Source organism: Lonchura striata, chromosome 7 (assembly GCF_046129695.1).
Source record: "Lonchura striata isolate bLonStr1 chromosome 7, bLonStr1.mat, whole genome shotgun sequence".
Taxonomy (NCBI): Eukaryota; Metazoa; Chordata; class Aves; order Passeriformes; family Estrildidae; genus Lonchura; species Lonchura striata.
The window spans coordinates 35026268-35048708 of record NC_134609.1 but is presented as its reverse complement, the minus strand read 5'-3'; the positions used below and the strand labels follow the sequence as shown (position 1 = coordinate 35048708).

Below are 22441 nucleotides of genomic sequence, written 5' to 3'. Positions count from 1 at the left end.
AAATGCTTAGAGAGAATACTATAAATGAAATGTTTTTACTGTCCAAGACATTTGGATTGTGACTGACCTGATTATCTTGCTGGTGTCCAGCCACAGATGTTCCATAGGAAAATGGGAATCACTGAGCCTGCCTGGCTGCCTTGATTCTGTCACGAAGCTGTTGGTGGCTGTGGGGTTGCAGAGGCATGCTGCCGTGCCCAGTGGCTGCAGTGTGTTCTCCTTTCAGGTGGAAAACGAGCACATGGGCCCCGACTGCCGGCTGGGCTGCAAGGACGGCCGGCCCTTCTCCGGCGTCACGGCGTGCATCGATTTCTGTGCCCACGCCCACAAGGACACCCACAACATGCACAACGGCAGCACCGTGGTATGTACACAGCGCTTCGCTTGTGCTCTGGCTGCTGTGACTGCGAGCTCCGGGGAGCTGCTTGTGGGTTCAGTTCCATCATGGTTTTGACGTTGCTTCAAAATTAACTGCCTGTTGCCATTTATTGATGCCCATCTTATTTGCATAGATTTGTTACTGTCTACAGAGGACATCAGTTAATTTTATTGCATAATAGATCAAGAAGGGGACGGGACTGGTCCTTCCTACAAAATACCTTCATTCTGTAAAGACTCCTGGTCCTTTGCAGAGGCCTGGGCAGAGGGCAGATAAGTTATTCCTGGGAAAGAGCTGGTGTTAAAGGCAAATAATTGTCCAACCAAGGAGCTGTACAGACCTCTGTAGAGGAAGAGCTAAAGCAAACAAAATAATTAGTAACTTACCTCTCCTAGGCTCATCAAATTCACTTTCTTGCATTAGGTGCTTAGCAGGTTTCATGTTAATGTAGTTACAGGTCAGGAAGTAGACAGTATAGATTGTGGTGGAGCCAGTTAACCATTACAGTCTTTAAATCTCAGCGTGAATGGAAAACCCACAGATTGGTGTGGCTGTTGTATGAAATACCTTGATGGATTGCCAGTGAGAAAATTGATTGGAAATTACTCAATTAAGTGATCTTCTAGAAATTAAGACCATAGTGTTGAAGAAAGACAAGGTCAAAGCAGAAAAATTTGGCAGTATTCTTTGAGCAGCTGAAGCATCACAGTGCTCGGAATAATGAGGGTGACTTCTTGTACAGCAGTACAGGTAACAAGAGAAACTTTTCTATCAAAGGATGTATATCTTGAAAAATTCTATCTAAAAGCTTTGCTTACTCTAGAAGTTTTTCTTTTATTGAAAATGCAAACTGAATTATTCTGTTACTGTGATTCAGTAAAGTGTTGCATTTGCACCTATAGTTAACACTGAGCATTTGTATGTGACAGCAATGAAATGACTGGTACAATTGTTTAATGTTAATTTTGTGCTTGTAAAGGGAGAAAACGTTCATTTCTTTCAAGTGTGGAAGCAACTATGGAATCCACCAGGAATGCCAGTCCTCAATAGACTATTTTTGCTTAGTGTTGGAAGTATGCATAGCAGAATTGCTTCTGAAGCATAGGAATTTGATGCCGTTAAAGATTCTAAACTTGAAAATGAGACCTCCTTGTCAGGCAAGCTACATTTGCTTTTTGATGAAGTTTAGATGTTCTGAAAAGAATAATTTAAGTGCTCTATTACCTCTTAAATTAGAGATGAAATGGCAGCTAAGTCTGCTACAAATTTTGCCATAATGGATCCCAAAAAAAGTCATAAGTTATGGCCAGAAGCACCTGGAGAGACAGTGAAACCTTTTTTGAGGAATGCATTAGGGAATATTTCTACAACTGGATTTATCTGTTAGTACCTGCTGTCATTTCAGCTTCACATGATCCTTGCTGGTGTTGATATTTCATGGATTCTATGTGGTGTGTTTTCAAGTAGTTCCAAGTCTCAGAAGCATAGAACATTACAGCTTGTGGAAGGTCATTGTATGCTTATCATATCACTTGCTACCAAGTTCTGCCAAATTTTGTCATTTTTGCAGAACGTGACCAACTGATTCTAACTGCTGAAAACTCTGCCTTGCAATCTGGTTTGCATGGGTAGCTCGCTCACATATAAATGCTGCATACCTGTGTTCTCTTTATTTAGACAGGATTTCTCTTTATTTTAGTATACTTGCAGCAAGGGGCTGTTTGTAAATAGGAAACAGCTGTAAGTATCAACACTTGAGTGTACCTGCTTGAATTGGAGCACTGTGAAGGTGAATTGGAGTTGGGAGTTACCTCGTGGTGACTGTGCAGCCTCCCCATTGAGGAGCTGTGGCTGTGGTCACAGGACACACAGTGTTTGCTGTTCCCTGTCTGTGCACAGTTACAGTCACATGAATTGGAAGCCTAAAGCAAAAAATGTTGGGTTTTGCAAACAAGGTGGCAGGACATTCTGGGCTTGCTTCAGTCCAGATTTTCATGACAATCAAAATTAGTTAGTTTTGGCTTATAACCAAGTCTGGTAATACCATAGGAAATCTAGTGGTAAGAACACAAAAAGAAATTAGTACATGTGATACCATCACCTCCTACATTCCTGTCTCATTTCAGAAGGTGCTCTGTGACTGCATAATTAGCTTAAAATACATGATGATTTCTTGTAAATCACTGATCGTAATGATGGAGGGGATATTTACATAACTTTGACATATTTTGTCTGTAAAATGTACTGAGTGCAAGTACAATTCTGCGGTGACAGTTCTCACAGAGATTGCTTTCTCATAATGTGGTAATGAACAGAATGAGAACATTTTGCACTGCACTAAAACCTCCAGCATCCATGACTTTACTATTTTTCACTTATTTTTTTAACTGCTTGTCACACCTTACATTTTGAAATCCGTATTATCGGTGTACTTGTCATCTTGGCCCTCGTTAGTGGTGTTGAGATTTCTTCCCTTTCTCCTTACAGGAACACAAAATCTTTCTAAAATCAAAAGTTCTTCCAGGCTAAAAAGGTTAAAGTAAATGCCTTGTAAGTGATAATTGCAAATACTGCTGGCTCTCTTATTGTGACACTTTCTTGTTTTCTCCCTTCATCATTGGTAAATCACTTTTACTGCAAGTAGATCGGGAATTCTGCATGGGGCACCCAAAAAAAAGAAAATCAGAGTCTATTCAAATGGTTTAAACCAGGCATAAGTTCAGCAAAGGACTCAAATGAGGTTAATAGTAAGGAATAAATTTACTGTACACTTAAAAGAATATATTTTGAAACATTCTTGCACTTTTTTCTGTATGTGTGTTTGATCAGCTGCACTATTTGTATGTGACTCTGAAAATTAATCATCCTGTAAAGTTTGTGTTAGCAGTGGGAGTGTCTTGGAAATGCCCTCTGGAGATACAAGAGAGAATAGTGCACCTTAACTTAAACAAATTGGGGATTACCACTGAAGATTTGAGTTGCTAAAAATTGTTCCTGGCTAGCAGAGTCAAGCTCTGAATTTACACTGCTTCTGGTAGAAAGCTAAAAACAGACACTCCCTGCTTGCTCTGTAGTAGAATGACAATTCTACAGAGATGCAAACTAATGTGTTTGTCTGAAAGAAGCAAAAATAATTTCTGCCTAGCAATTGAGTTTTTAAAGAGCCTTTAAGGCAATAAATATACCATTCATTTTTACTTAGATTTTTTTGTCATCTCTTAACATTCTCCTATGGGCCACTGATGTATGTTACAGCTGCAGTGTTAGGGTGTATGTTCTTTATGGATATGTAGCTAAATAAGCAACACAAATAAAAGCTTTATAGTTATTGATGGATCCTGTGAAATGTAAGTACTTTTGTTTCTTTATCAGATTAGCTGTGAAGGGTCATGTTCTTCATACCTGTGGGAAACCATTTAAGGCACTGGCAGTGTTCTTTTTGGGGCTTAAAAGAGACGGAGACAAAAATGCTGGTTCTGCAGCTTGTATGTGGGTATTGCTCATCCAAGGGGGCAGGGGGCCCTTGTTGCTGGGGTGAGGAAGGAGAGAGACCAGCTGCAGTTCTGTCTGATCCCTGGTACCACACAGTCTGCAGCAGACATTGGGAAGAGGGGGTGGAGGATAAATTTATGCTTTGAGGGCACCTACATTATGAAATTTATTACTGGCAGTAGAGCTAAGTATTGACAAACACCAGTCTGTCAGCAAACTCTTTGGTGTTCAGATAAAACCCCCAAACCCTCTGCTTTTGCCATACATTGCTGTATTTTGGCAGGCACAGCCCATCACACCACTGGCACAGGGCTCCAGGCCTTTGCAGGCTGGCAGGATTTCTGTGCATGTTTACACCACATTGTGCACTCTCTGCTCACTGCGGGAGCTGCAGCAGTATCAAGTGCTGCAATGGGTGCTTCAGCTTATCACAGGTAGGAGGAAAGATGAACCCCTGAGCCTGTAAAGGAAGAATTTGTTAGGTTTTTATATTGTGCAAATGGCAAAACATGAGAGGTTCACTCTGCTAACCTGTGAGCTCCCAGAGAGCAGTTCCTGTGCTGTACCTGTGTCATTTGTCTGATGGCACAGCCTGGGGGCATGAAGTGGGCAAAAAGGAAAATAAGTTTGGGGTTCCCTGGTTCTGATCAACATACAGAACAGTTCAGGGTAGACCAGACCAACAGAACAACGTGGTTTGTCTTGGCTGCAAAGGAAAAGCAAAGATGTTTTATGCATAATGGTGTGCAGGGCTGCAGCAGTCCCTGAGTACCCAGGGTCGCCCACTGTGTCTGCAGCTGCACAGGGAGGGGTGTGTCGGAAACCTGATTCCATCTCCCAGGTTTGGAAAGGCTGTTTGACTGCTCTGCTGAAATTTGAATGTAAAACATCTGTTATTACAACACAGTGGAAAAGGCTCCATCATTTCTACATGTGAGGTTCAAGAGGACACAGGCAGATCAAAGAGACCCAGAATAACACATTGGAAGCTGTGTGGCTACAGATGGATGTCTGGAGGGGATTGCACTGAGTTCCTGGTGCATTTTAAGTTTAAATGAAGGGAATAATAATCAAGTTTCATAAACATGCAACTTTTACCATGACATCATTAAACCCAGAATAGGTAACTAGTTTGATCACCAAGCACATTGGAAACCTAAACACACCATTTGGCCAACATTTCTTTGGCCTTTGAGCCTCCTGGATGATTTAGCTGCCTGTTCTGGAAAAAGCAGAGTAGCAGGATATTCGGCTTCATGCTGTAAATGGCCTTTAACAGACTTGATGGCTTTCTCATGTTTGTGTTTAATTTTGGTCAGTTTGCAGCAATGTCAGTACCAATGGAGATTACTGCTTTTCACTTCTCAGTAATGGCTCCTAAGTTCCTTAATGGAATATTTTGCACAGATTTGAATATTGGAGTATTTTTTTAAGCAAATATTTCTCATTTGGTGAATTACAACCTTTAGCTGTAAGTTATTAGTTAATCTGTACTACCTTAATTTATGGCTGTTTTTCTCATATCATTATTTTCAGTTATCTGTTTGCCCTAGCATCCTCACTTTTATGTTAAAATATATTAAGGGGGCACTAACTGTGAAAGTATATATGTATTAAAATTGGTGTTATGGTATTCAGGCTGTAGATGCACTGGTCTTCAGATCTGGATACAATTTTGGCTATACATTAATTTCCTAATATGTATTTGAAGTCAGTATTTAATATACAGGGTGTGCTGGAGTTGGCAGTACTTTCACCATAGTTTTGTCAATATAGTACAGCCTTCATCTTGTTCAGTTCCTCAAAACAGTTCTTCATTTTTCTTGTTCCACAGGGACAAGGGCTTCTGCATGGAAATTTATAATTGTAAATTGGATGAGGGCCTCAATTTTCAAAATAATAAATATTGTGGATTGAATCCTCAGGACTTCTTTCAGACTAGTGTATGGGCCAGACACAAGCGGGACATGATATTCTAAAAGATCACTGCCCATTTTCTGATACAAACAAGTGGGAGCTGGGCCCCTCCATGCTGACTTTTATTCCTGCTTTTTTTTATAATTTAGCAGGGAAGCGTGCACTGGGCTTTCTAAAAACATCACTCATATAATAATGCTCTCTGTCCAACTCTCTCTCATCCTTCCTGAATAATGTGGCATCTGCTGGCCAGTTTCAGCCAAGTGTCACTGCCCTTGGCAGAAATGGAGTTGTCTTTGGAGGTTTTGACCCTCTTGCTGTGAGCTGTGCAATGTCACTGTGGAGTGAGCGGAGCCGGACGCGGTGGCCCCGAGCCTGGGGCAGAGCAGGGCGGGAGCAGGAGCCAGGGAGCGCTGCTGGGCCTGGGGGAGTGGGACTGAGGATGCAGTAGCCCACAGGAAGCAAGGTGCCAAATGCTGCTCACAGAACAACTTGTTGTTTTTTCTAAATCTGCCTCACAGTGCAGAGGCTGCCCAGAAGGAGGTGAGTACCTCAGTGAGCGCTACAAAGCAGCTGCTAACTGCCTTGGAGCCCCCTCTCCATCCCTTCCAACTGCCTCCTGAAAAGCTCTTCCTTCTCTCTGCCCCTCAGATTTCCTCCTTTTGCTGCTCTGCAACTGCCAAGCTTTGCATAGAGCTATTGATAAAGCCAAACCACCACTTTTTGGTTCAGAATTTTTTTAGTTTGTGGTTTTGTAACTTTATTTTTCTAGAAATTGTGTGATGCCTTTATGCAAAAGCTGTGCTATAAAATAAAATAAAAAAAATGTTTGTTTTTTTTCATCCCCTAAATAATAAAACATTCTTCTCCCCTGGAACGTTAGGCATGGTGACAAAATTCTGGTAAATTGGATTGACTGTTTATGATAGGAATCAAATTCAGCCTACAGAATGATGGAATGATAAGCTTCCATTCAGGGAGTATCATCTCATCCTTGGATGGTGCTCCTGTTCCTTTATGTGTGTAGGTGGTAACTCCTGTGGAACAGCAGCTTCCCTAAGCCATATCCACCTATGGCTTCCTAGCCATGTAGCAGTCACTTGGGAGTGGAAGGGCCAAAGCTGCAGAAGGTGAAGGTTTGTACCAGTGCTCAGGCACACGGAGCTGTTGCCATCCCTTGGGAATAACACCAGGGACGCAGTGCCAGTGTCAACACTGCTTTCAAGGGGATGGGTTAGTGTTGGTAACAGCTGGAACTCAGAGTGTTGGAAACGTTCAGCATTTATAATGACAGCAAGAAAACAATTGCAATAAGTTGGAATATTTATTCACATTTCTGATGTGCGCTCATCAAACTGGAGATAATCAGCACTCTGCTCTGGGCTCCAGGATCTCACAACTCAGAATAACAGGAAGTAGGGCAGTGATCGAAGAGAACATTTCCTGGGTCCGGTGAGTTAATTACAGCTGTGTGTTAAAGTGCTGAGAGAGGGAGGGAGTTAGATGTGTGATTTGCAAAATATATAAAGCGGTATGAGTGACTGTTTGTGCTGGTTTGGGGGTCTTCTCATTTACCAGCCAAAACAAAAACAAAACCAATTTGAAATAATGGAATAAATTCCAAGTCATAGACACTTTATTTAATGCAATAATAATTTTTCATATTTTGTAATCCTTAAAAATTAATCTGAACATCAGTGATGTATGTATGCATTAAAATAATCAGAATGCTTAGGAACTTTACAGTATATTTACAGCTGAGATTATTTACTTAGGTTGGCATATATTTGTGGATACTGTGAGCTGTGACGAAGTTTCACTTTCTCATCCAGGACATGTGCCTTGATGTAGTGCTTTAAGTACTTAGTACTTAATGTAGTAATAGTTTTTCTGTGTCATCATAGATCAAACAATTATTTGTCAGATGTTTGCATTTGAAAGCTCCATAGAAAGCCCCATAGTGTTGAGGCCATAAAATAGGAGTAAGCAGTGAAGCCTAGGAGAGTGCCTGAGCTGTTACATAATTCATGTTTTGTGTGTGTGGTTTATTTGTTACCCATTCTGCTCCTGCCAGGTGTGTACCTTAACCAAGGAGGACAACCGGAGAGTGGGGGTGATTCCGAGCGATGAGCAGCTGCATGTGCTGCCTCTCTACAAGATCTCCCAAACAGATGAATTTGGCACTGAAGAGGGCCTGGAAGCCAAGATCAAAGCCGGAGCTATACAGGTGCTCACAGCGTTCCCCAGAGAAGTGCGGATGTTGGCTGAGCCTCTCAGAGCTACCAAGAAAAAGAAACCGGACACAAGGAGGACCCCGACTGAAAAGCAGCCATTAATAGATAAAAAATATTCAACACCAGTAAAACTGAAAACTGAAGCCCCAGAAAATCTTGGCAACACTTTGCATTGTTTAGGTGAGTGATACTTAGGAAATTCTACCAGTCTGTTCTGATTCCGTGTTCTCTTACACATCTGATAGGAGGGAAAAGCCCCTTTAAAATAAACCACTTGTATATTCTCCATTTTAGGGGTTAATGAGTCACTGTAGCCAGCGTTGTCTCATGAGACAGAGAAAACCCCAGGTGACCATCCAGAAATAGTTTATTGGTGGTCTGTGATCACCTGTGAAGTATTTCCAAGTTCCCTTATTCTAACAAATAATGGCAATTTGACCATCTTGAAAGAATGCTTTTGGAATGTTTGCCTAAATAAGCAACTTTAATTTGTGTCACTTTAAAGTACAAGAACTGTGTTCTCCACTTCCTGTGGCATATAATGGCTTTCTCAGAATCTGAGCTGTGATCCTTCCCTGTCAGTGGCATGAAGCCAGAGACGTGTGAAATGCCCCGGGTTTTATCAAGTGACGGTGCAGATTGTCCCTTGCAGGGCGGTGCAGTCTGGCAGGGAGGCCGTGGTGGTTCCTGTGCCACATGGGCACCGCAGGGCTGTCCTGCCATACCTGTGACACACCTTGGGTCAGCCCTCCAGGGCTAGGGCTGTTGGATAGGACTGGCCAGTCAGAAAAGAAGGAAGAGGTGGAAGAAGCCATGGACTTAAATTCTCTGATTAGCAGGTGAAAAATAAATAAAATTTAAGCACAGCCTGTTAGGAAGAAGAGAGGAAAACTAGTGCATTTGCTGTAATTTTAAATTTTATTTCATGAGAGACATCCAGACGTGTGTAGCGTTTTTAAGGGTAGGAATAACGCGGGTAAATGTGTTTCAAAGAATATCTTCATTTGGGGAGGTGGGGGGGAATAACTTTTAAAAACAAATAAAACCCATTTGCTTCACTTCCATAATTGAATGCTGAGGGTTGTTAAAACTTATTTTCACAGAACACATCTCTCTCCTGAGGTGATGGAGAGTGCAATTCTCAAATGCTGTGTTTGAAATCTTTAGGGCAGAGGCCTTGCTCTGAGGTGGGGGCTGTTAAAGTCATTAAATGCTTTGTGTTTTATTTCATAGAAAGGTTTTTAAAGATGTAGCCTCCTCATGTCCCCTTACAGTGTTCAGTTTCTGCATACTAACTATGTGCCTGTCATTATCTCACTTTGACTTTTCTGCATTCCTGTGGGAGGAATGTTTTTAATTCATCACTGATTTATAAATTACTAGGAGACAGAGTAGAAGAAAGAATAATACTTCTGCACTGTGTAAAACAATTAACCATTCTGTGTGTTCAGGGAATAAAGACAAAACACTGACAGTGTTCTATGAGAGTAAGCAAGAGCTCTCTGTGGGGTACCAGTCTGCCAGCAAGACACGTGTAAAGCCATGGCAGAGCGTGGTGCAAAGCCCATCCGGGTCGATGGGATTCTTCCCATCACTCCCATGGGCTCTGGGCTGAACCAGCCCATGATGAGTCTGTCGTGGGAGGAGCCTGGTCCCAGTCAGGGCCAGCAGTAGGCAGCCATGGCTGGAAACTGGTTAAGGAGCTGGCAGAAACTGAGCAAGGATGCCTGCACAGAGATCTGCTAGAACGATGCAATTAGATGAAAGATGCAAGACAGCCAAATCACAGGACGCAAAATTCATTTTATAAGGATGGATTTACCTGGAGCATGTTGCCAGAGACTTTTTTTTTAAAGGCAATTTCTGAGTCACTATTGGAATGCATGAGTCATTGCAACTCAGTAACTGTTTTTGCTGTAATGGACAGGAGCCATAAATATGCTTTTTCCTTTGATCATAATATGGGGTTAAGGCAGGTCAGAATTTTGACTGATTCACAGCCTGAATTTCATACTGAATTTCATCAATTATGTAAAAACTGAAGGCTAGCAGTCAGCTGCTGGGAAGCATTTTTGTAGGACTGGGCTGTGTGAATTGGGAATTAGTGGTTATTTAATTTTATCTGTTTATTTTCTGCATCCTTCAGTGAAATACCTTTCTATTTTATATACCAGCAGCTGGAAAAGGTTAAGGCATTAACTGAGCAAGGTTATTATATATATATATATGTGTGTGTGTGTGTGTGTGTATACATATATATGTGTGTGTGTATATATATGATAAATATATGTGTATATATGTGATATATGGAGATGTACAGTCATAGAGCTACTTGTAGAAAGCTAAAAATACTTTGAAAAATCTGTAGTCAGTGTGCATTTTTCATGTTAGAAAGCAAGTATGAAAATATAAGAGAGCTATTTTATTGATTGAGTAGTACTTACACTTTGGTGTGCATTTCTTCTAGGGAACAAAACAGATGCTTTAAAACCTGGAATAAAAATGGAGACTTCCAGCCATCTTTATGCCATGAAACATACTTCAAACACTACTAAAAATTGCTCTTTATTAAAGCAGTACACGGCTTCCTCCCCCTTTAAGGTGGATAGTTTACATCCTTATCCATCTCTCGCACATAAGTCTGGCCTAACTGCAGTGACTAATATTCAACAAGATTTTTCAGTTCCCTACGGGTATTTTGAATGCAGTACCAAGCAACCTCACATGACACCTTATGTTAATTGCAAGAGCTTTGATGTGTCAGTCAAAGATTATACTGGAATTCTGCTGAATGATAAAGTGAAAGGCGTGCCACCCATTCTTCCTGAGGTCACTGCTCCAGGCCCCCCAGCCCACAAAGAGCCCCTGCCCACTACACTTGAACAGCAGCCAGACCAACAGAATTGTCAACTTGAGTTGGACAGTTCTCCCTCCTCAGAGATGACCAGCTCTTGTGACTCATCAGTCCCGCTAAGCTCTTCGGCAAAGGATGCCGTCGGAACCGCAGCCGACTGTTCCCATGGGTGCCCGGTGGAAAAGGGCAGCTCCCATCCAGGACAGATCTGTGACTTGGACTGTGCTGATGAAAAGCAGAACGGTGCACTGGGACACCCGGCTGACTCTGAAGAAAAGGCTGAGGAATTGTGGTCAGACAGTGAGCACAATTTTTTGGATGATGACATTGGTGGGGTTGCTGTGGCACCTTCTCATGGTTCTATCTTAATTGAATGTGCAAGACGCGAACTTCATGCTACCACACCAATTAAAAAACCCAACCGTAATCATCCCACAAGAATTTCTTTAGTTTTTTACCAACACAAAAATTTAAATGAGCCAAAACATGGTTTAGCCATGTGGGAAGCAAAGATGGCTGAGAGGGCGAGAGAAAAAGAAAAAGAAGCAGAACGATTAGGAACAGAGAGCCCTGAAGTGAACTCTAGCAACAGAAAAGCAAAGCAACCAGGTGAAAACAGAGATATTTTTTATGAAGACAACGAGTTCAACCAAATTCCATCCCGCAGAGCATTAACAGTAACCAAGGATAACGTGATCACAGTATCTTCATACGCCCTGACACGGGTGGCAGGGCCCTACAACCACTGGGCGTAGGTGTCCTGTGCTGGGCCCTCCCTCTGCAGTCACACGGTGTTTCTTTAAGGTGCTGTTCAACAACAAGTCTCCTGTCGTTTACTATTTGCTCATCTCAACCATTTTAAGGCTGAGGTAAAAACAAAAGGGGGGGATTTCTTCTTAAACTGTGACTTTAACATTTGGTGGTGCTCAAGCACATTTTAAGCAAAAAAAAAAAAAAAAAAAAGTTGTATAGTTTTAATACATTCTAAAGAAAGATTTTGTTTAGGTTATTAACCTTGATTGAATCATTCAGTTTATTACCTTAAGGAATTTATATTTTGGTGCTTTAAATCGTCTGTTTACTACAAAAATCATTTATAGCTATTTTAACAGGTTCACATTTTATGGTGTTAAATCAAGTTATACAGTTATAGCTCTACACAGCTCTTGGTGCTTAACCACATCAAACAGTTAAAAATAAATAAGCTGAATTATTACTTCATGGTGCCATTGCTTTAACAACTTCCAACCATTGCTATGTAGTCCAAATTACAGACAAATCTTTTAGAAAACCAACTAATTTTGTTCTTTAGATTTGTCAGTAGAATGAAGTTATTGGTAATGATGGCTGGAAGTTGTTTCTAAGCTGTAAATATATATTTTAAAAGCACTTTCTATTTTTAAAATTAACTTGAAATAGTATAGTATAAGGATCATATTGTCTAAGGTTTGTGCATACTCTACAGAAGAAATTATTTTGTTCTTGCTGTGCAGAGTTCCATGGTGTTACAGCTGCAGATGTATGCTGATAGCATATGTGGTTGTTTTTAATTTGCCCTTTTTCACTGAAGATTTTATTTTGCATATAAACAAACAGTTATGAATTATAGAACCTTTTTATTCTTTTTCAAGAGAGCGTACAATCATGAAAGAGGAGATGTCTGGTCAATACGTGTGTTGCTATTGAGAGTTATGAATATTATCTGGTTTTTTTTTTAAAGGCAGCATTTGTTATGGTTTCTTTGAGCAATAAGTGCATCAGTCCCATTTGTTTTCAGCATTCTAAATTAACATGTCAACCAAATGTTCCTAATGCCTCAGGGGTAGGATTGTTTTGGGATAAAAAGTTACCCCCTAGAGTTGACTCATTCTATTCTGATAGAAAAAAATAACTTGGGAAAAATACAAAAGAAGTGTTGGAAAACTATCAATATCAAATTTCTAATATTTAGCAGCAAAATTTTTCTTAAGAATAGCCTATCTGTAATGTTGACTAACTTTGAGTTCAGTATTTTTACAAAAATGTTTTGTAAATTTTGGAAGCACATTTCACATGGAAAAGGTTGTATCCTTCCTTGAAATTTCTGATCTTCATTTCTGTTGAGAGAGTGACATATCATGAAACGAAATTTGCTAAACCAGAGGAAAAATAGACACTCCATTGCTTTTAAATACTGTAGCATCCCACTCTTCTTTCTGATTCTCCTCTCCTATGTATTTCTTGTTTAAACTTATTTATTTAAACAAATCACCAAATGACAACATTAGCTAAGGACTGACCTCATCCTGCAACTTCTTCCATGTGAGCTGGCTGGAGGCAGGAGGAGCACTGACCCCAGGACTCCCTGGACTGGATCAGGCCCACAGACAGAGCTGTCCCCTCCTCTGCCTGAACCAGCAGGCAGAATGAAGTCACTTTTCCAGTGTGAAAACATATTAATAATATACTTGATCATATTATACTGTAGTGGTGCTGTATAGAGGAATATGAACTATCTGGATCTGCTTTATTTAAAGACAAGGTGCTTTTTCCTTGAGGAGCTGAAGTGCAAGAACTCCATTTCCATTTGGTACAAAAAGTACATCCGCGGTGTTCGGAACACACAGAGCCAGTCAGGACCTTGGTGCTACAAATCCTTTGGTGCGGCTGTAGATCCAGGAGACTCTTCTGGAGCCAGGTCTGAAGTAGCTATCACTATGTAATGATCCTGGGTTCAGTTCTGCAGTTCCTGTTCAAATTGACAAAGCTATTAATGGCAGAGGATGGAGGAATGGAACCAGTTCTTTGTATCTTACCTATTTTAAGTAAAGCCTGTAAAAACCAGGTATGCTGCAAGTTTTAGTTCAAAGCTTACTATTAGATCAAATAGCGGATTTGAAGGGATTGTAAATAATGACGAAACAGAACCAATATTATGCCATTGTTTTGTACCAGCAGTTTTATGCTTATTGACTATGTAATATACAGTATACATCAAATCATTATGGTATTTTGTGTGCCTTAGATTTCCATTTTAAAACTTGTCTATTTTTGGTGAGCCGAAGACTAGTAGGAATTGCAGCTGTCCATACAGTCAGTAGTACTGTACATTCCATAGCTGTTCCAGTCATGTACTTGTTCCACCATGTAGAGATTCATTTATTGGTTTCACTGATAGGCCTGACAGCTTCAGTTTCTGTAATGCTGTAATTTAGCACTCTCACGTGACAAATTTTCTACACAAAATTGGTAAGCTACAGAGCCATCTCTACCTTTTAAAATGTTCATACCATTAAAGTGGATCATTTTTACTTGAATCTTCTCCTGCAAATGCCCACATTTAACTTAATGGAAACTTGATAAAAATGTTCCATTGAAAAACCAGCAACTTCCCTCTAAGAAGTGAGGCACTGAAAGGTGGATCTAAAAGGATCCCTTCAAACAGGTAGCCCAGGTCTACCTTTGTTTTTGAAATGGCAATTCTAGCAAAGAAATGTGTATCTTAACATAATTAATACTATTAACTGATAGGTGCTAAACTCACAGTTACTACTTCATTAATATTACTTACATGGGAGAAATATATCATCTATACAATAACATATCACCCACGGTGCTCTTTCTTTGGCTTTCACCTAAGCTGCTTCTTCAACATGTCCTGCCAGGCAGGTTGGCCACTTCCACTTCCTGCTGGACGTGTAGTGGGTTGTGATTTGAGAAGCTGATCCTTTCTGTTGCCTGTACTGCAGTATAGAAAATGCAACTATTTACTGCTTTTACAGCTCTGTGCTATTTCTTGTAACACTTCAGGATATTTATCAGTTTTGTACACAAATTGCATTTTTTCAGTAAGGTTATCATTTTATAACAGTGTTTATCTCTTAAATCTTCAACTCTGTGGATCTGTTCTTTCCTTTGCAGCCCACACAACCACTTGTAATTTTCTTTTAGGTTTTAACTCAAGTCCTTCTTGGATAGCCAGACTAGGAGCTGGGTCAAAAATTAAGCTAGCTGGCTGGGTCAGACCTGCATGTTTGATTTGGTTTCCATCAGCTGGCACAATGTTCTGGGTAAGAAGCCAGCGCATTCAGGTGTGGGCTGGCAGTGGGGTGTGCTTGTCATTGGGTCAATTTTTACAGTATGCCAGGAAAAACTGTCATGATCCAACATAGGACACCTCTGACTTCCCAGGAGAATTGTGTCTTATCCCTTTGTCCACTGGGTCCAGTACCATGACTCCACCTCCACTGGGAGAGGAGGAGCAGGGCTTGTTGCAGGACCAGGTCTGTGTGACTCCCTGGGGAGTTGTGTCCAATTAAACAGTGAATTTACTGATTTTTCGCATGCTAGTGTATTGCAGGAAATAGAAATAAATATTTCTATAAATACTTCAGTCACAAGATCCAAGAAGCTTCTTAAGTACTTACAAATACTTGCAGCTTCCAACCTGTAACAGTTGTATTCAGATTTATTTAAGGACTTTCTAAGAATCTTAACTGCTGGTGAAAGTCCTTGTGTTACTTATGACAGTGCTCATCTAGATGCAGAACAGGAAATAACTGTAGTATCTTGATCAACATTTTATGTTAAGCAGGGTAAATGACAAATTGTCTAGTACTTAAGATTCTTTCTAGCATACAACTGTATGGGTTTTTTTAAGGACCTTTTTAATTTCATTGCAGTATTAACTGAATACAGTGGATTAAATTTGGGTTCTATTCATGCTGCTGCAGCCCTGCTGACTCCAAAGGGCTTATTCATCAAGTTTTCCTGCAATTTCCATATTTAATTGGATGGATACGGACAACAGTTGACCAACATTTGTGCCTACTCAGAGGTCAATCTTGCTCTTTCACTTCCCATGCAGCTTCTCTAATGTTGAAATTAACTCCATTTATCAAGCAGTCATTTGCTTTGTAATCAATTTATATATCTGGTTGTTTCTTTTCCATAGAAATCCTGTCATTTCTATTCCATAGAAATCCTGTCATTTCTAGGCTATCAGAATTAAACAGCTGTGCTCTCCAATACATGAAAACTCAGTTGCATGGCCACTTCCATGCTTTGTGTATGTTAACACCAGTCACATTCAGTCAGTGTGGGACAAACTCTTTCTGGCTTACTGTGGTCACAGAAATTCAGATTAGGGTCTGTGTGATGTCTGCTCCTTAAAATTGCGGTTTATTTCTTGTGTGGAAGCTGTCTGCCAATCTGTGAGCTGTGGCTCTCTGCTCTTCAATAGCAATTAGAGATGAGGAGCAGTCCAATCACTTCGGGGAATTCCTGCTTTATCAGGTCTTGATCTGACTTGCAGGAGGAGGAGGTGTGGAGGGAATGTCTTTCCACTGATTATTGTGACACCATGGTACTGCACTGCAATGTCTGTGTCACAACACGGCTCTAACCAATGAGGTGTTTCATTGTGGGTATTATGTACAAATTCACCTCTTTCCACAGTTCCTCCACAGGCAGAAATCTCTCCTTTGGTCTCTGGCTGCATAATCAGGTTTAAAAATATACCAAAGGAGGGAGAGAGTTGTCCCCCATTGTCAATACATGTAGACAAAACTGGGTAGCGAGTGCTGCTGCCATGGCCAGCCTGCTGCCCTTGGCCACCATCAAAACAGAGAGTACAGAAAGCTGATGGGATGCTGGCTGGACTCGATGGTCTTTAGGGTTCTTTCCAACCTTAGATTCTCTGCACAGCATAAATAAATCACAGGCAAATTTGGGAAGGTACAATTGGTTTTTGAGTCAACTTTCTGTGTACGTGTAGTTGCCACGGTACTTCTTTATACTAACACGTCTTTTGGACCATCTGACTTTAAATTCAATAGCTTATTTTATTTAGTCTGTGACATGCTTACATTCTTCTTGAATCTAAAACAGAGTGACCAGTGTCAAAAGTCTAGAGGATATGGCTACTTACTCTTAACAATTCAGGAAGTGGTTTCAGTCTCTTCTGGGATTAGCTGATGTTTAGTCAGTCTTCACAAGCTGTCTATATTCTGCTTTAGGATGTTGCTACAAAATTATAATTACAACAAAGAAGGAGTTTTACATTCGAGGTTTCCTGAAAGACCAAGGATTTCTAATAGCAGAACCTGATCAGGCTCTGGATACAGACGGATCACTTCCTCTGAGGAGTGGTTGAACATATGCTGTGTTTATTACTTCCCTGTTAAAACCTTCTCAGTTCTTTTAGAGAACAGGCAAAACTTTTTAATATTGCCACATACTTGACGAAGTAATGAAGAATTAGTTCTACATGATGTTGTGTTGTCTCCCTGAAAAACACTTAATATGGCTAGTGTTGATTAGTAGGTATCACTTTCTACTCTGCCCAGGTGACACTGGATACTCTGGGCACCTTTCTCCATGGTCTTTCTGGATCATCAGCTGTGGTCAGTTAGTGCTGGCTCACTTTGTCACCAGCTGCTGGAGGCTTTCAGTGCTTGTAACTACCCCAAAAGCTTTTCCCTTTGTAGATCTGCTTCAGCACTGGGCATGAGCAGCACTAATGCTGTCAGCCTGCCCGTGAGCCCCCTGCACGCTGTCCTGCTTGCTGTGGAAATCTGCAATGTCATATGGAGCTGTTCTCCTTGGGATGCTCCCCCTAAAATCCATTTATTCCAGTCCCTGGAACAGCTGCCCAGAGAGCTTGTGGATGTGCCCCATCCCTGGAAGTGTTCCAGGGCAGGCTGGGTAGGGCTTGAAGTAACCTAGAGCAGTGGAAGGGGGGTGGAAAGAGGTGAGCTTCCAACTCAAACCAGTCTGATTCCTTATCTTATATTCTATGTGTGACAGGGCTTTTACTTCTCTTTTTCTCATACAGAGCCTAGAATATTACAGGTGGGCTTTTTTAAAAGTCCAGTAGAGAAGAACAATTCATAATCTTTCACAATCACTGTTTTTTTTTTACTTTTTTTTAATCAAATAATCAGTTTTCCAGTTAATTTTCAGATTTTTTATGTAGTTGTTACAGTCTGTTCTTGTGTCTGCAAGTAGCCAAACAAAAGAGACTTTGCAAGACTATAAAACCATAATCCCCTGAGAAGAAGTCATTCCTTCTCAGAGTGCATCTCTGTATCATGTTGTCTTTTGAGACAATTTAACAGCTCTGCTCCATTCCCACATCAGACAGCTGCTGCAGCCCCTGCATGATTGCAAGAGCAGGAGTGTTTCTTTACATCTTCTTTAAATCTTAGATCAGTCCTCATGAGATATCCAAGTATTATGTATGTTAAATGCCTGAACTAACATAGGACTGCTTGGAAAAAAGATGTTCTTCCTCTGTGGCAAAAACAGAATTGAAGAAGTTTGAAAGGAAAATAATTAAGGTGGTTACTGCCTTTTAAAGGGTATTGAGGTGTCAGCATTGCTGTTTCTTTGTCTTTCTGAGAATTAAGATTTTAGGATTTTTTCCAGTCCAGTTCCCCAGTTCACCATCCCAACAATTGCTCATGGTGTTTAGCCATGTATTGCTAAGCTTCAGTTTTAAAAGGTACAGGATGTTTCTTGGTGCTGTATCCTTAATTCCTCCAGACAGTGTATTTTCCTTTCTTCTGCTGGGCCATTGTATATGGCATTTTTCCACACACACTTCTGTTCAAATGCAGGAATCTTCCAACAGCATACTTGCAGTGGATGCAGGGCTGGGGTGCTAAACAACTGAAGGTGACTTGCTTTGGTGTGACTGACCAACGGTGCTTTTCTCAACACTCTGCACGCCTTACAGACATTTCTCACCAAGTCACAGAGTGCAGGTGTACACCTCAAAAACTGCATATGGAGGGAGGACAGGTTTGGCACTTAAACTACAGAGTTACCAGTTAGAGCAGATGAACTGTGTTCCAAAGAAGTGCTGTTGCACTGGAGCCAGGGAACTGCTAGTTTTGATGTTCAGTAGTGCAGTTGTTGTCACAGAACATTTTAATACTGTCGTGGAAAGTTTTGTGACCTGATCAATATTTTACATGTATATCTGTATTTTTATTATATTGTAATGGAAGAAGGGTCTAGGTTTGGGAGCTGTCTTAAAGTAAGAAGGGAGGCCCTGGTTCTCATTTATACTACTGTCCTTTGCATTGCATTGGAAGGATAAAGGGGCCTTAAATGGATGTCAGTTTAGCTTACATCCTTTGGAGTATCCCATCACACTGATCAGAGTATAAAAGGTCAGTAGTATAAATAAAAACAGATTTGTACAGTCCTCTGAAATCAATTTCATGGTATCCTTGCTGTGCACGTACTGGCCAGTAACATCCAGATTGTTCTTAGTTTAGAAATACAGGTTGGAAAGAGACCTGCTTGGGTTTTACCAGGTTTTAAATATTTGTTTATATTGGCTGTCCTTTGCCCAACACTGTCTACAAAGACAATGTGGTAAAAGATTTGTACCTCTAGGTAATGGCCAGCCCAGAAATCTCACAAAATTATCAAAAATGCTATTTTTGTGGTAGTTCTTAAAATACTTGCTACCCTTTATCATAACTTGGATCCCTTTTACTTGATGATATAAACTGGGGTTGTGACAATCTACTGAACTCCCTTCTGTCCTGACTTCACACCCAGCAGAGTGTGCAGTGTTGTGTGCTGTTGTCACACTCTGGTGAGTCTGGGGACACAAAGCCAACACCTTCTGCCTTCCCTGACTTTGGTGCTACTTGCCAGGGAAAACCCTGGTGTTGCTCTGCATGCCTGAGTCCTGCAGAGCTCCCCTTGCTGCCCATGGAAGTTTTATGTAAACAACAGCCCCCACTTCATTGCAGTTATGCAATGCAAATTTCTCGTTCAAAAAAAGGAAAAGGAAATATTCTTTCCTTCTTAAATTTTTACACTGCAGTGATACCGCAGAGCCTATGAGAACAGATTTTGTACCAGCTTTGTAAATGCCTGTCTAATGCATGCAACTCAGAAGGCAGCAGCTGAACTTCATGAAGCTCTTGTCCTCTAAATGAAAAAATAATTGTAGTCAGGAAGAACAAATGGAATATCCCAGTACTGCTAAAAGAAAGCCAGTTCTAACCAATGCAAACATTCAAACATGTCAGTCTTTACCAGTGGATTATTCTACGATTATTTGTTCAGTTTGGGAGAGACAGCTCTTCATAACGTGACAATATCATGCCAGGTCACAAGTACTGGTCAGAATTTGCTGTCATTAAGAAAGAACATAAAAATGTAGGGACATGCTGTACTGAAATGCAGTGGCTAATGAATTCCTCCCTGCTTTGGGAAGATAAAAGATTAACAATATGCCAAAGCAAAAGAAAAAAAAAGTCATGGGTTTTGTTTTTTTTTTCCTTCTCTCTTTCTTCTTTTCAGTCTTTCTTTCCTTGGGATGCATTTGATATTTATTTTTCAGCTTTGAATTTGAGGTTTTATTCCCAGTTACCAACATACTGTATTGAAATCTGGAACATAAAGCTAACATCTTCAAGCAAAAGATGATGTACAGGGAGAAAAAATCAGAACGAAAAAGCACTTCATTATGTCACAGTATTTACAGGAAAAAGTGTAAAAATTACTTCTTTTCTCAAAAAAATACTTGGGGCCTGATTCTTTCCTAGTATAACTGAGCATAGCTCCCTGAGGCTGGTGGAGCTGGCAGAGTTATGCTAGCTCAGAAACTGAACCTTAAAATCTTCTTTGCAGACAAGGGAACCCTTACCAGCAGTACTTGAAGACTTGTGAGTTGTGACTGCATGTTACTTGAAAGATCTAATTAAGCTATGTTTTTTGGTGCAAGCAGTTGTTGTACATGATTTCATGTTTATGTAGCAAAATGCATTGAAATGTTGATACTAGTATTGAAACATACATGTAAAAATTGTCGTTGTGGAAATTGTCTGTTCTGTTCTATTTTTCTTGTGTGTCTCATCAGTTTAGAACGTAAACTTTCTTTTTTTTTTATTGTTCTAACTGAATAAGGCTAAATGAATACTGTAATTGAAAATATATTTTAAATCTTGTCATGAGTTTTTAAAAAGACTATTACAAATTGTATCATTCCTGATTACACAGAACTTTGTGGGTGGTTTTAAATAAATTTTATACTTCTATTTTGCACTTACTCGTCTAATTTTTCTTTCCTGCTCTTAGCAATAATAACCACTATCATGTGTAGAAGTGTATTTGCTAATTATCAATAGCACCTACAGGGCTTTCACCCAAAAGGTCAGCAGGTTCTGCACTGGAAAGGGACAGGCACAAAACCAGTCCCTGTTCTCAGTCTGCCTCTGCTTCAGGCTGGACTGACCTGTGCTCAGGTCAAGAGAAGCAGCCAGAAAATCTGAACTTAATTTTCTGATTAAAAACGACAAAAGCAATTTGTGAACACATCTGTACAGGGTCTCTTTTTTGCTACCTGTCTGGCAGAGCAAGCTTATGGGAATAATTTACGGTGGCATTTAACTACCAGCCACCGGAAATATTTTTATCAGGTTTTAGTTGCTGCAAATCAGAGGGTATGGTTGGGTTTTTTTCTCAAAACAGACTTCAGCAGTAGCCTGTTTTACTGTAGTGCACAACAATACTAAACAGAATCCCTGTTGTTCAGATCTGAAGAAAAGGAGGAATACAACTCTGATCATACTTGCTGCTTTGCCTTCTCCAGTACGTGCAGCAGCAAAATAATAAGAAAAATAATCTTCCAGGTAACTAGAATCTCCTAGAGAGTAGAAAATTCTGGTATCCTCTGGCTCACTAATGCCCTGGAAAGAAACTACATTGTGTGATGTGGTACATCTAATTCCTGGGGGTTGGATGTGATCATCCAGCAGGGAGGCCTTGACCCTCTTTGTAAGCTGCTCTCTGCGAGGATAATCACTGCTGGGGTTAGACAGCAGCATCTCCCTGAGCTGCTCTTTCAGTCCTTCTTAACAGAGCCTCACGTTCAGGGTTCAACAGCAGAGTCAGGAGCCCCAGCACAGGTGTCCTAAGAAAGCAGATGGATTTTGAAAGGCGCTTCAAGCCTTAGGGCAGAGCCAAGAGCTTCGTTCCTGAGGAAGAGCTACCCACGAGGAACGTTTGTTTCCCAGGTCCTTCTGAGGTACTGGCCCCCTGCCCCGGCCTCCCCCGGCTTCCCACCGGGCAGGGTGCTCCCAGTCAGGGCTGGAGCGTGTTACACAGAGCCATTAAAGCATGGCTCCACCTCTGCTTGTGGCAGCACAACCGAACCTGATTTACCTGCCCTGGCATCCCTGCTGCCAAAAGTCAGCTCACTGCCTGGAGCTGGCTTTGGTGCTTCTTTAATACCCTGGATTCCTGATGTACATTATACAAGGCAATAGAATGTTCATGCAGTACTGTTGGTTGCTTTTAAATTCCTAAGCCTTAGATTGCAATGCCTACTAAAATGGTGTTAACAATTAATTAAACTGCAAAATAAGCTTTTTGGCTGATGATACAGTTAAGTTTTCTGTAGTAGTCCTGCACTGCTACATATCATAGAACATTCAACAATGCTAATGTTGGTTACTGCTGTTGATAGTTAATATTTAACAAAGATATTCGTTTACATTCAGAAGGATATTCATCAAAATACTGGGGTTTCTGTGCACTCTGTATATCAGAAGAAGCAAC

General features: G+C 40.7%; 1 protein-coding gene across 3 annotated transcripts in view; it reads left to right on the top strand.

The window, feature by feature from the left end:
• The window catches only part of TET1 (tet methylcytosine dioxygenase 1), a 71629-nt gene extending 50703 nt beyond the window's left edge, over positions 1–20926 (top strand). For all 3 annotated transcript variants that reach the window (XM_021529063.3, XM_021529060.3, XM_077784787.1), the window contains 3 exons: positions 227–364; positions 7863–8202; positions 10490–20926. In XM_021529063.3, coding sequence (XP_021384738.2) covers positions 227–364; positions 7863–8202; positions 10490–11631 — 1620 coding nt within the window. In that variant the 3' untranslated portion in view covers positions 11632–20926. The remainder of the gene's footprint in view (positions 1–226; positions 365–7862; positions 8203–10489) is intronic.
• The last annotated feature ends 1515 nt before the right edge of the window (positions 20927–22441 follow it).